The 13,657-nt window shown below is 40.3% G+C and overlaps 1 protein-coding gene across 1 annotated transcript in view; it reads right to left on the bottom strand.

Annotated features, from left to right (window-relative positions):
* Positions 1 to 1,593: 1,593 nt before the first annotated feature.
* Positions 1,594 to 13,657, bottom strand: part of SH3RF1 (SH3 domain containing ring finger 1) — a 66,610-nt gene continuing 54,546 nt past the window's right edge. The window contains 7 exon segments of the mRNA XM_053459844.1: positions 1,594 to 2,131; positions 3,093 to 3,248; positions 3,250 to 3,428; positions 4,357 to 4,709; positions 7,376 to 7,635; positions 7,991 to 8,161; positions 10,818 to 10,972. Of these exon segments, the coding sequence (XP_053315819.1) occupies positions 1,963 to 2,131; positions 3,093 to 3,248; positions 3,250 to 3,428; positions 4,357 to 4,709; positions 7,376 to 7,635; positions 7,991 to 8,161; positions 10,818 to 10,972 (1,443 nt within the window). The 3' untranslated portion in view covers positions 1,594 to 1,962.

Raw genomic sequence — 13,657 nt, 5'->3', positions numbered from 1 at the left:
TTTTAGCTCCTTCAATACACAATATATTAAGGTCCAACCTCAGTCAGGCTCTGCTGCAAGAAAATACTCTGCTGGCTCTGTATCATGTATAGTTAAATCAGTGAGACTTCTTCAGTCTCCTCCCCCATTAAATTATACATTATACAGGGCCAGCTCAGCCCTTCTTAGGGGAGGATATCCAGGCATCCAGAAGGAACGGGACACATATCTATAAGTCAGCTTGCTATAGCGAGGGCGAGAATTAAAAGTCTTGTTAACTGACTCTCTGTTTCACGGTCGAGAACCTGGCATGCTAATCCATAAGGATGCTGGGAAGTGGAGTCCAACATAACCATAGAGCCAAACCTTATTTGAGACAGATGGAAATCACATTTAGCCAAGTCTAACTTATCACGTACAAAATAGTTGGGAATTAATCATTAAACATTGCCCTGAAAAGTTTCCCCGTTTGCTTTTAACAAATCATTACACATAATCGTATCGTGCTGGTAACTCCACTTATATGTGCTAATAGAGGAACTGGAGAACAAATTAGAAAAAGGATATTATTCTCAACATCATCATCACAGCAATATTCATATACCTTGAATGACCGTTGGTGTATGTTCCAATGTATACAGGACTACTGGAGGCTTTACAAAGATTTTTTATCATCAATGCATTTGCTTGAAAATCCGAAAGCACTCGGCGAGGATATCTTACAATGCGAAATATTTTCTATGAGTTGGTCAATATTTTCATTATACCAATCACGTGTACTAAGTTATTCATATATGTTATTATCAGACAGATATAAAACTATCAATGATAGTAATTTTTACTAAAGAATCCATCCCACCTTGTATCTTCTCAAACTCATGCCAATAGTTACACAAATGTGACAGCTGTACTGAATCTCTGCCTTTTGTGTGTATGTATTACACAAACATTATATATTATTCATATTATATCCTGTATCAGCCTCTCCTGGTTAGTGATTTAATTTACTAAGTGCTGATTAGCAGCAGTTGCTGTTTTGGACACTTTCTGTGGTCTCCTATCTTCCGAGCCACTATTGAGAGCTCCTGAGTTTAGCACTTCTGCAACTTCCATATCCGTGTGTCTTTATCCTGTACCATTACTGGTGTCAGATGAGATTTACCATCTCGCCTCTCAGCCTTTAGTAATTTCCATAAACTGGATTAAAAAAGTCTATTGCTGACATGCCACCTGGACTGGTTTATGTTAATTGCAAAAGGGTTAAAGCCCTGAAACCATATAATGATTAGCAGACTGCACTGTATGTATTCTTACATCCCCGGCGATCACAGAGCTTACCGTGCCGTGCCTATTAATGGCACCCTGACTCATAGCTTTTATTACTGGTATCGAACGCAAAACTAAATAGCAAATGGACAAACAGGCAATTACAGCATTTTACCTGGTTCTCCACGTTCAATCTTACAACGTTCTGCTACAGACGACGCTGATCACGCGAACCCCCCGGAAACAATTATTACTAAAAGAATCATCAGAAAGGAACAGACCGCCTGCATTGTTTTACGAGAAAAGAATCCAGCTTCTCTTTTGGCGCCATCTCATAAATTAATAAACTTGTTACATTTAGAACTTAAACGGTTTTACGGATTAACATGTACAATACAAAAGGAAGCAAATAAATTATTAGCTAAAAGCCCTGTAAACAAAGTTTTATTTCTTATTGGAGATGAGAATTATAAACTTAACAGTACAAGGCACAAAATACATGGACAAATAAAAATACAGAAAAAAATTAGATCGGATAGTTCTCTATGCCAGAAGCGTTTCTTCTCGAATGGACAATGGATGTGTTTCGTCGCTAGAAGTGTAAGGTCTTTGACTCCAGCAGCGCCTTTGTGCATTTGCACTTTGAAAGGATTAAGACGTGTCAACCGGCTGCATGGAAAGCTCGGATATGTTTGTGCTCTGCTCGGTATCGAAGGGTTAAATGTTTTCCACAAAGCTTCCAGGGAACAATCCGGTTTTGCCGTTTCGTTGAAGGGTGCCTTTGAACCAGCCGTCTTCACGCTTTTTGTGCACAAATACTATGTCCCCTTCTTTGAGTTCCAGTTCGGCGTCACTCTGGGGAGGGTACGATACCACGACCCTGTACCTAGAACGGGAAACACACAAAGACACTTTGAGTTCCACTTACACTAATCGGCCTGTGCGGTTTTGACATCTGGGTCTGAAATATCAGCTGTGACTTTGCAGAGCAGGAAGTTGTCTGTTTACAGACCCCACATTTTTATCAACACGGAAATAATTACTTTTAGCCCAAAAAATAACTCTAAATTGGAATGGACATAAATATGTGCGAATGTTATGACTGCTTCCTTTCACTACATTACTTACAGAGGCACATTCACAAACTCGCCGCTTCCCTGCCAACTCAGCACAAACATTTGCTTCTTAGCGAGACCTGCACAGAACCCAATTCTTCTGGCATGATGTTCCAATCAGCAGACCCCACACTCTTGCTACAAACACCAATGCTTTGAAGCAGCATTGCTAGCAAGATATTACTCCAAAAAGGATTTCAACTTATTACTAAACACTGGTTTGACACATTTATGGATCCACAAAAAATATAAACATTTCATGCAAGAAAAAAATATATTATACTGGAAATATATATTTTTCAGATGGGAGGGTGCAATAATTGTAACGCAAACGAGCGTCAACATTTAATGCTTAAGGAACCAGTGGGATCCTACTTTCATTCTACAAGCGTAACATGTTTTTTTTAATTATTATTATTTTTGGTTTGCATAGATTATAATTTTGTTAAATGTGCATGGGATCAGCATAAAGCTATCCCGAATCTAGGATAAGACCACGGACTGATTAAGGTCTTTACATCAGGTAAAGGCACAGACTAAATGTGCCGAATAGTTAACATCGGCAGTAACACAGAACCAACAAATTGGGCAGCAGGTTAGAATATATTGCTCTGTATCAAGAAAGTGAATAGAGGCAGTGATGTGTATATATATATATATATATATATATATATATATATATATATATATTAATTACTTGCCCAATAAAACAGATTATAATAATAAAATTACCTTTCACAAACAACAGGTCGCGAATCATTGAGTACGGGGCCCAGAGATGAGCATGGCTGTCTAGGTGGAGGTGCTATAGGGACACTAGGATCCACCATGTTTGTCTTGCGGTTGTCCGATGCCAGCGATGAGGCAGATACCGGTTCACTGTCCAACGCAGGAGGTTGCTCTGCCATTAGCTGCGGCCGAGAGAATGTCCGGTCCTACAGCACCTTCAAGCGCTCCCTCCGAGGACGCAGGTTCCAGATCTTGAGTTGGAGAGTGCGGTGGAGAAGCCCGGGGTTTCCTTTTGGTAGATGCTCCAGACAGCAACTTCAGTAAACCTTTCTTCTCTTTCTGTAACATGCAAAACAGGTGCAGCTCTTAAATATGTCCATTCGAGTTTAAATAAAACACAAAACCATATGTATATGAGGAATCCAAGATCAGCCGGGATCGTTTGGCTGTGATTCAATAAATAAGGCAGGATTCTAAGCAAATATTACGGATGAAAGGCCCCTGCCAGTAATAAAGCATTCTCTGCAACAAAAGCGCTAATTTCAGTCATTTTCGGGTAGAAGAGGAATATTGTGGGGCGACTCAGGTTGATAATGATCAATTTAATGTTAGATGCAGAACATCATATATATATATATATATATATATATATATATATATATATATATATATATATATATATATATATATATATATATAATGTATCTGAAAGCAAAGCTTAGGTTAAAATGACCCAATGAAGCAGGAACCTGATACTAGGATCAAGCAGGCCGTTATTTAATACCCGCTGGCTCGGAGCGTGACCGGGGTGTATTAAAATAGAAAATTGGAAGGAAACATAAGGACTACAGTTATTTTTGGACAAGACATTTGTTTGGTGGAAAACTATGGTGGAAATAGATATGTCTCTTACACACAATATTTTATAACACGCAAAAAATGTTCATGAATTAGTGTCCAAAAATATTTGTTTGCTTGTTAAGAAGGCCAGGAAAGAAATTTTTTGTTCCTTTCATCTCCTGTCCTTACATCACAAAATGTTATGGTTTTACATTTTCACAGCAGGAACCGATGTGAGTTAACAAATATTATGGCAAAAAAAAATATTTGTCTTTACTGAAGTTGTATACATTTCCCCGTTAAACAGGAACCAAACGTCTGGTGGCCATAATGTCGCTGAGGACCACCAACAAATGACTAGAAGCCTATGAGAAAGCTTAGTATCGGAAAGCACTCAGCCACAGTAACGGACTGACAATGTTTCTACCTTGCTGTCTTTATCTTGCCTACTAGCAGCCGCTGAACATGATGCCGATACATTATCAGGAGCTGTAGAAGAACCCGGCGCTCCGCAGCCAGGCTTCCAGCTACCATCTCCCTCCACAGAGGCAGCAGCGTTGCTGGATGAGTTTAGTGACGATGCAGCCGCTGGCATGTTGGCTCTGCCGATGTTCATGGCCGCGTTGACATAAGCAGCTGAGCTGGAAAGCTGAGGGGGTATTTGCAGGGAAGGTACGACTGGATGAGGGAGGACACCGGCAGCTGGGATAAGGCATGAGGAGTTCTGAGCCTGGATGGGAGTCACGGCGGCCGTGGGTCGCTCTTGGCTGTGTGCAGCAGCTGGAAACAAATATATGAGACAGGAATGAAAACACTTGTATAAAATAATTAGTAACACCATACAGGGTCCTCACTTGGGGAGGAATAAAAGCCTATATATCACATACTAATAAAACAAATATGATTATTTGGTTAGGGGAGATTTTTTGTAATATCATACAACCAACAACACTCCTGTTATGATAGCACCTTCACCTTTCAGACTTCCTCCAGGAGTTACACTTAGTAACCACGTTCCCTAAATATAACAAATTTCACTCCACTTGTTCTGACTGGTCCATTTAATTTTTCACGGGCACAACAAATGTAACACCTGCAGTACTTTGTGCGGTCATAAATAAGCAAATAGTTAAATCTTTATTCATTGAACCATTAAGACCTGTAGGTCTTGCCCTATTACTAAGACCGCTTCCAGGGATGGTGTTTGGGACTCCCTGATTCTCGCAATCAAGCTAAAAGTGGCTGAACCCAAAAATCACTATTAAAGGCGCATTGCCGTTTGGAATTTATTTACCCCTCTGTCTGTACCAGTCTCTCTACCCTAGTTCTGTAGAAGGGCAGTTAAACTAATAGCCGTCAATGGCAGCAGAATTAACAAAATGTATCATCAAGCATTGTGTACATTGCTGTATGTCAACAGGAAGTGTTGCCGAAAAATGACATGACAATCCAAAATGGCAAACAGGAAGTAATAAATTAAGTAAAAAAATTCTGCTCTAAGAAGAAAATGAATGAAATGTAGTTTTTCCCATCGCAACGTTTTCTACGTCTGCCAAAGAATTCCAGCAAGAGTCACTCCAGACTCTCAAATTCTGATACAAAATGTCATCGGCCCCTAAACGGATATAAAACGCTCTATAGGGCCTTTGTTGGAGTTTAAATATCCCCTTTTAGGCAAACTCATGCAGTTCACATGGAGCCGAATTTTCAGCAGCTGCCTAATCTAATTGAATTTGTTTTTACAGACCCACGCCAGAAATCCAAGTGTTTGTTTTTCTTTATGTTATTAGGGGCCTGTATCTGAGGCACATTCGGGCAAAGCTAGTCAACGTAATAAATTTAAATGACCATATGAGAGAATAACACTGTTTTCTTAGCCTTTTTTTATTGCTCCAGTTTGCGGATTTTATCCTCACCTTTGGTATTATAACCATTCAAAGAGTCGCTGGAATAGTAAAACCTGATATTTAGTACACCCTTTGACAGAACTTGCAAGGAATTTAGGAAAAGGAAAAAAAATATAGAAATGCGTACATTACTATTTCATCAGTTTGTACTTTGGCGTGTAATAAAGCGTTTTATAAATGAAACGCATTGGAACAGATGTGTACTACCTGGCTTAGAAATGAAATTCTCCTACGGCCCAGGCTCCCATTCCAGCAGTAAAAGCAGATTGGACAATTTCACTTTGAATAATACATTTTTTTTAGTTTATACCAGTGGTCATAAAAGGACCTCTACGGTTGCAGAGAAGTAAACAAAAAGGAGGAAAAACAGGTGGAGAAAAACAAAACGAAAAGGAAAAAAATTATCGCTTTGGGTTTTCACAAAGCAGTCAGCTGGACCCTTCCGGGTGGGATCCGTGTGCCCTCTGGACCCTGCCAAGCACGGTGTGAAGCCCTCTGAAAGCTGCCATAACTTGCCACAAACTACTCTGCTGCAACAACCGTCTAATGTCATCTGCAGAGTCCGTTCCACGCCAATGTTAATGCGGACGGCAATTAGATTTATACATCATCTTGGCAAGCAGTGAAACAGCTAGAGACGCACAAGCTGAATGCTTAAGTCCAACCGTCATACACTAGTCAATCAAGGATTCTTCACGAGCACTACTCTGGGGTATATAAACCAGCGCTGGCCAACTCCATTTCCGGAGGCATGGAGACACACTGGGATTTCAGGAGATTCTAAGAACCTTGCTTATCGATAAAAAAAAAAACTGTTGGTTACATAAATGTTATTAAAATCTAAGTTCTTCTGCAGAATTACAGCCCCCATGGAGCCAATTAGACTGCAGTAATGCCTGGTCAACTAATTACACAAAGTGAGAACGGGAATAGGAATCTTACTGTAAAGCCTCCTATAGGATCTGACACTATCAACATTATATATATTTATTATACACACCCTGCTTTTCAAAAGAATCAAAGTAAAAATCACGACATTTCTCTCAATAGGTTTAGATTCAGCGTCAAAGCTTGCTTTGGATGTGGTTAGTGCCAGACAAAGCCTTTTATTATTTGATGTGAATGTTCATTTTCTGGCTGTGTAGTTAGAGTTAAATACCCCCCCCCCCATAAAAAACTACTGAAAAAAATGATTAACCCTTTAAGTTGCCTTTTATGGAGATTCAAAAGTTGTCCAAAACCCACTGGCATCATTTTCATTCTAGACCGGAAAAGGTATGGCCTCCTCATTCAAACTCATTTTCTTGGCGCTGGCTGAGCCGCCAGGTTCCATTCCATTACTAGTCTCTTGTCGACACAACATAATATTTACCAGCATGCATCACTCATCCAGTTGGTCAATCTGTTTCTTTATTAAACAACCGTAACCTGTGGTTATTTTATGCACACTAAGATTCAATGCCGCTGCCCGGACCCTTTGGGAGTAATGGTGTTGCCAGTAGACATACATGAAAAACCCACAGCTGTTGGTTGTTTTACCTGTTCGGACAGCGTTTCGGGCTTGGTTAACCGTCATTTGGCCACTCATGTGCAGCATGACCTTGGACTGTGGGCTGGTCTGTACGTGGGCTCCGCTACTGATTGCAGGCGATACTCCGTTTGAGTTAACATGCACACCGTTTGCTTGAAGTTTATGACCAGGCCCTGCGGCAGGGGAAGGACTCGCCATGCTCATTATCTGTGCACCGCTGCCTGCTGTTGATATGGCCACTTTTGCTTGTGTGCCAGCTGTTAAGGCCCTTTCGAAATAATAATAAAAACTACAGTTAATACATTGCATTTTTGAAGTATATTTGTAAATGAGCACCCTGTAATCTGAGTTTACAATAATCTATGGATCTATTAACATCTCTGACTGCACACAACCACAAGGAATGCAAAAATTGGTCAAAGCTAAATACACAAAGACTTTTATAGTTTTTAGCTCATGGCTCTGTCTGTGCTGTCTTATAGTTAAAGGGTGAAAATCTAAAGAGAAATCTAAAATGTACCTATACATGTACTAGCCAAATGACTACCACAACGTGCTAGCGACACCTGATCATCTACGATTCTTTATTAGGCCATGATTGAACCCAAATGCCTTTTGCTCACCTGGTTACTGGGGCCACATAGTTTCCAGGAAACACGCCGATTTTGCTTGTGTACATGGAGGTTCCTTTAAACCAGCCATCTTGACATCTTTCAAAGACCAAAAACATTTCACCCTTCCGTAGTTCCAGTTCATCTTCCTTTCGAGGGAAATAAGGATAGATTGCCACATACCTGAGAAGAATAGATAGAAGTGCATGAGTACGCTTTGTATACTATAGTCGTAGTTCAGTTACGCAGCACGTTGCATATTCTATTTCTGTTAGTATGTATGTATGTGTAAAGCGCGGCCAGCTGTGCATCGAGTATCACATTTACACACAAGCGGACATACGGTAAGCACTACACACAAACATACTGAAGGCTCACGGCAGCTGGCCCCGTACAGTCTCTGACAAATGTAACTTATGCCACCTTATATGTTCTATTTTATGGGTTTCTAAGCACGCTTTACCCTCTGCAACCGCCAAGCCTCTTGACCCACCAAACATTTACCTCTGTGTATATAGAATTACACTGATTCTCCAACAGGACTTTCATCTCCTAGCTATGTAAACCAGAGATACTGGTAGAGCTCATTCACTGTCATTCCAGCGTGTCTAACCAAATAATGATTACAATTTCTTGTATTCTTACGATTAGCTAATCTTATGATTCCAAAAGCAAACACTGTGATATCATAACATTGCTATTCCCATCTCATTCACATTTTGTTAGCTAGTGTTCTGTTCTGCCCATAAAATTGTCATTCATTTAAATTTCCATATTTGAAAAAGAGAAAAAATTAGTGTGAATGATTCTATATTCTTAAATAATAATTACATTTACAAATCATTAACTAATGACGCCAGCTACTGGACAACTACCTGGATTGCAAATGCTTTGCAATAAAGTCAGTAAGATTCCATCAGTGAACTAGATGAATGAACCCCAAAAACCAACGTATGAGATGATGAAGAATCATAGGTTAGACCACTCCATCCCAGTAAGCAGACCCCTATGCCTGGTGACACTCGCTTCTCCATTGCCTGGTGATAATAATGACTTAGTACTGATGATTAGCATGCTACGCAATGCATGTCTAATCCTACCTTCATTATAGTTTAAATGGGTTCCCATTGAGGATATCCGCCATGAGAAGAGCATTTGCCCAGCTATGACCATGCATGTTCATCACAATGAGCAGCGTGTGCAGATACTTCTATACTTTACTGTGTCTACCTGGGACAGAGTGTCCAGGAGCCTGAAGGACCATAAGGACACCACACTAAACACTTGGAAACGTTATTGCCTCCATAACCATATTTTATCAGTAAATATATAGTCTGGCACGGTACACTCCAGACACAATAAGTCTCACTTTTTTTTGTTTAAATGAAAACATTTTCATGGTTGCACATGGTTTATACTGTAAGCCCAAGTGTTTCTGTTCCAGGGCGATCTTTGAAGTCTTCCCATGATCTGTAATGATAACCACCTGGACTCTGAATGCTCTCACCCAATCAGGATAAGGCTCTTGCCTGACCCATCCCATGAAATCAAGCCGTCGAGTCAGCATCAGCCCACATTTTAAGATAATATTTACTTGGCTGATCAATCACTGGCACTGCGCGTAACTGGGAAACCTTTAATTCCAACTGCACATCTGGATCAGTGAAACCAACGAGAGAGAAGCCAGCAATCAGGGGAACGTGGCACGTGACAGGTTGTAAGAGGATATCGCTTCAATATGTTGTGCTTATTGGAGGCAGATTATCACGCTCTGAAACAAATGACTAACTGGAAAAAGGAGACATCCCAATAGTATCTGTGTAATGCTATTCAAACACATGGATACAGAGCCTTGCGTGGCTATGCGTGATTATATGATATCACCATTTTAAACGTAAAAAAATCAAATCAGATTCTGACAGGTTTCTTTATGATGAAGAGTAACTCTTAGAGAGGTATTTTTGATGTAAAGATCTCATATAACAAAGTGCTGATTGTACATTAACACCCTTATAACATGTAGTCAATGTTAAATGCATCTGATCTTCTAGACAGTTATGTTCCACCTCAAAATCCGGTACCTTGCTTTGGCTTCAAAGAAGTAATATTAGGGGCTGTCACTGATTTATTTTGCACGGTACTTTCAATTCATTCCATGTGTCAGAGGTGTTTTGTCTGAACTCCAAAAAAAAAATTCCCAGCTCCAACTAATCTTACTCATGCACACGTTGTAGGATGTTGGCCATTCAGCCATAAAGTATTCTGTGCTCATCTGGAATCTTTCATTACAATGAACTGTAGAGGGATCTTAACCTAAAGAAGATGTGCTAATGGGGGCAACTCTGGGATTGCTCCCTGGGTATCAAAAGAATATATTGCATTCATTAACATGGGGTGGTTTACTGTGATACGAAGAATAGCGCTGGGGCAGTCTACCCCATAACGCCATAATCATGGGGGTCATGATTCATCAGCAGCTATAGAACCTACAGTACTCTGCTATGTCTTTATCACCATATTACATCCGATAATAATGGCTGGCAAAGGATCATGGGATACATATGTCCTCCAGTTGAAAAGAGGCTTTTGTGACACCAGTATGGACTGTGTATGTCTAAAGACTCATAAGGAATAGTAGTTGTACCCTTTATGTTTATATGTAGACAAAAAAAAGGGTGAGTATTCATAAAAGTCTGGCACTGGGCTATCTTCAAAGCATTTGTGTCAACCTCATCTCTCCCGCAACTGATTTAAAGAGCAGCCATGTTTCACCGTCCATCATAGAGTGAAAAGGCTTTGGTCGTCAGATCGGAATGGAAGTGAAGATCTTGAGACTTACACGCTTGGACGAGTGGATGGCCTCAAGTGGGTAACTTGCTCTGCGGGTCCACCAGCTGTTCTCTGGCCAGCGGTAGAAGATGCTGCCCCAGATGCTGCAGGAGTGATAATGGCAGCAGCCAGCGGTGGAGGGGGTAGAAGAGGTGGGTTCAGGTCCTGCAAGAGAGATGATGGTTATACATGCGCACCAGCAACCTGATAATATTCTATTGCTTCAGTAGAGCTACTACAGAACATACATAAATTACATGGGTTTTATTAGTATTACTGTGCTTAAAAAGAGAGCCTGTTCAGTGTGGCTTCAACGAGGAGGTATACTTGATTTATTATTATTATTAATTTATATAGAGCCATGTCATTCAGCAGCGCTGCCCTTGCAGCTTTTCTTACTCCTCTACATGAACTACTTCTGCTTTTTGATACCATACTGTAGGTTGGCACATATAGATTAAGAGAAAATTCAAAGCTCAGCTGACATGGTAAGCGTAAAACATACTCACAATGGGTTAACCATGCCTTCCCCTGTAACTCGAAACACCAAAATCAGCCACACTACACCTGAAACCACTATGTAAAAGCCTTTGATGTTCAGCCCCGTTATTGTTTCTCCGTGGTTGTGTGTTTTTTTTGAGCCGTTACCACATCCTCTCTTTGAAATGTATCAGTACTAAAGCCAGGATCCTTTAAAGGATACATACGGTTCCCTTTGAAAAGCTGGGATGCAATTGTAGGCTTAACATACATAAAACATCGGATGCCGCTTAAGGAGTTTCTTTAGCAGGGCTCAAGAGAAAATGCGAAGACAATGAGCCGTCTTACTTCTCTACACTCGAGCTTTACTCCACAAAAGGGGAAAAAATACAATTATTTCACATTTCAAAACAATGACTTGTCGCAGCGCATATCACCAGCTCCAACTATCCCAGCTCATAGGACTAGAAGCAGTAAAAGGAAATGATATATAGTTGGGCATACTTGTATGTTTAGTGGATAAGGAGATAAAATGATGAGTGCAATCTTCTTCCAATCGTCACGTATGACCAAAACTGATTATACGTTGAAATGTATAACCCTTACCTCGTTTCTCTAAGTCGAACTGCTATGTTGTATCTACTACTTGTTACGGCCGGTTTACTCATTGTACAGCTCTGTGGAATATGATGGCGCTATATAAAGCAATAAGTTATAATAAATACACAGCGCATGAAGGGGAAGTATTGCATCTCCCTTCATTTTTTATTTGGAACATTAAATAAACGAATTTTGTTCTCAGGTTTAGTGGGGGAAAAGGCCTTTATTGCCCGCAAGGCGACACAATGATACATCCAAGGTGCGTCAAGCAACCTGTGAATAGGCCATTAATATTTCCTCTGCTTGGCTCTAAGCAGCCCGATTTGTTCGAGAACATTTCCAACGGCCCTTCTGCCAAAATTCAAGAAGTCCTGGAAGGGGCTCAAGTATTTCGGATACTGACAGACAAATGCAGCTTTAATTTTAGCAAATTGGTGAGGGCCCTTATTCCGTCTCGGACAACAGATCTGGCACATGAATCAAAGCTGCTACTTAATAAAGGGTTCCTGTGAGCGGTTCTTATACTGTTACAAAAGATAACTAGTCGTATTTGTTCCTTTTTTAATGCAGCGCAGCAATGTGCTGGGGTATGAAAAACATCTCTTTTCTCTGAGCGCCATTCGGCTGCCAAACAAAAAGAGAACTCTGTCACCTTCATCTCTATAGATTAATGAACACGCGGCTTGTCTTTCCTAAAACCTTTCACCGACGTGAAAATGCCAAAGCCAGAAAAGATTCAATCAAAAGTGACATTTCTACCGGTCCGACGGAATTTTCTGTATCCTTAAATAAACACGCATCGTCCTAGAGGTTTGTACAATGCCTACATTTATAAATGGTACTGAATATCATTAAAGTGCATCGTTCACGCAAGAGCGCCAGGATCCCAGCAGAGAATTTGCTTTCTGTCCTGTGCAATCCAAACAGCATCTGAATCATATGACTTCTATCCGCATGATCATCAGCGCTGAGATATAAAGTACTTTATGCTGATGGATACGATCCAGTCTAAAGCTACCGGGTGTGACCCCCATATACACTATACAGACGCACTTTAAAGCCACAAACACACTACGGGTGCCATCAAAACCATCTGAACTATTTGGGGTTAGCAGTTGCTTTAGATTTTGACATTTTTGGATTTGTCATCAACGAATGTGTAAACGACACTTTCTAGATAAAATATACTGCATTACGATGTACGCTGCTTAAATTACACAGCCTACCTAATGTAGACCTTAAAAGTGTCCAGCCTATAATGCAGACTAAAAAAAAGAAGAGGTATAAAAATCAGCTAGTTAGTATAGTGACAAGCATTTACCTTAAAGGTGCTGTTCCACCTACGGAATTTAACCCTTTTGTAACTAAACACAGCATTAGAAGCACCATTCTTGTCATCACTGATGGACCTTTACCAAGAACAAAGGCTTACTTATGGGAACAAACAGGGGCCGATTGGCTTCTTAAAAGTTTTGTGTGGGGCTTTATTTGATTAAGTCTTAAGAAGAAAGAATAAAATGTCACATCGGCTAAGGTTTACTTGTTTATCAACCAGCTTGTTAGCTTGGGAGCAAAGCCCTCTTCATCTAACGTATCAGTTTGCCTTAGTTTGTCAGTTCTAGTTATGTCATCTATCTACTGTGAGAAGTGTTGGGTAAAATGATTGCTGCTATATGAATAAAAGATAATAGTAAACATACTTCTTGCAGCTGTAGGGAGGGCATTATCCGTAACTCGGCCACAGTAACATTGTCCCGATAACGAAAGACA

Source organism: Spea bombifrons, chromosome 1, assembly GCF_027358695.1.
Source record: "Spea bombifrons isolate aSpeBom1 chromosome 1, aSpeBom1.2.pri, whole genome shotgun sequence".
Taxonomy (NCBI): Eukaryota; Metazoa; Chordata; class Amphibia; order Anura; family Pelobatidae; genus Spea; species Spea bombifrons.
The sequence above is the reverse complement of the archived record's forward strand: the minus strand, read 5'-3'. Positions and strand labels throughout refer to the sequence as shown.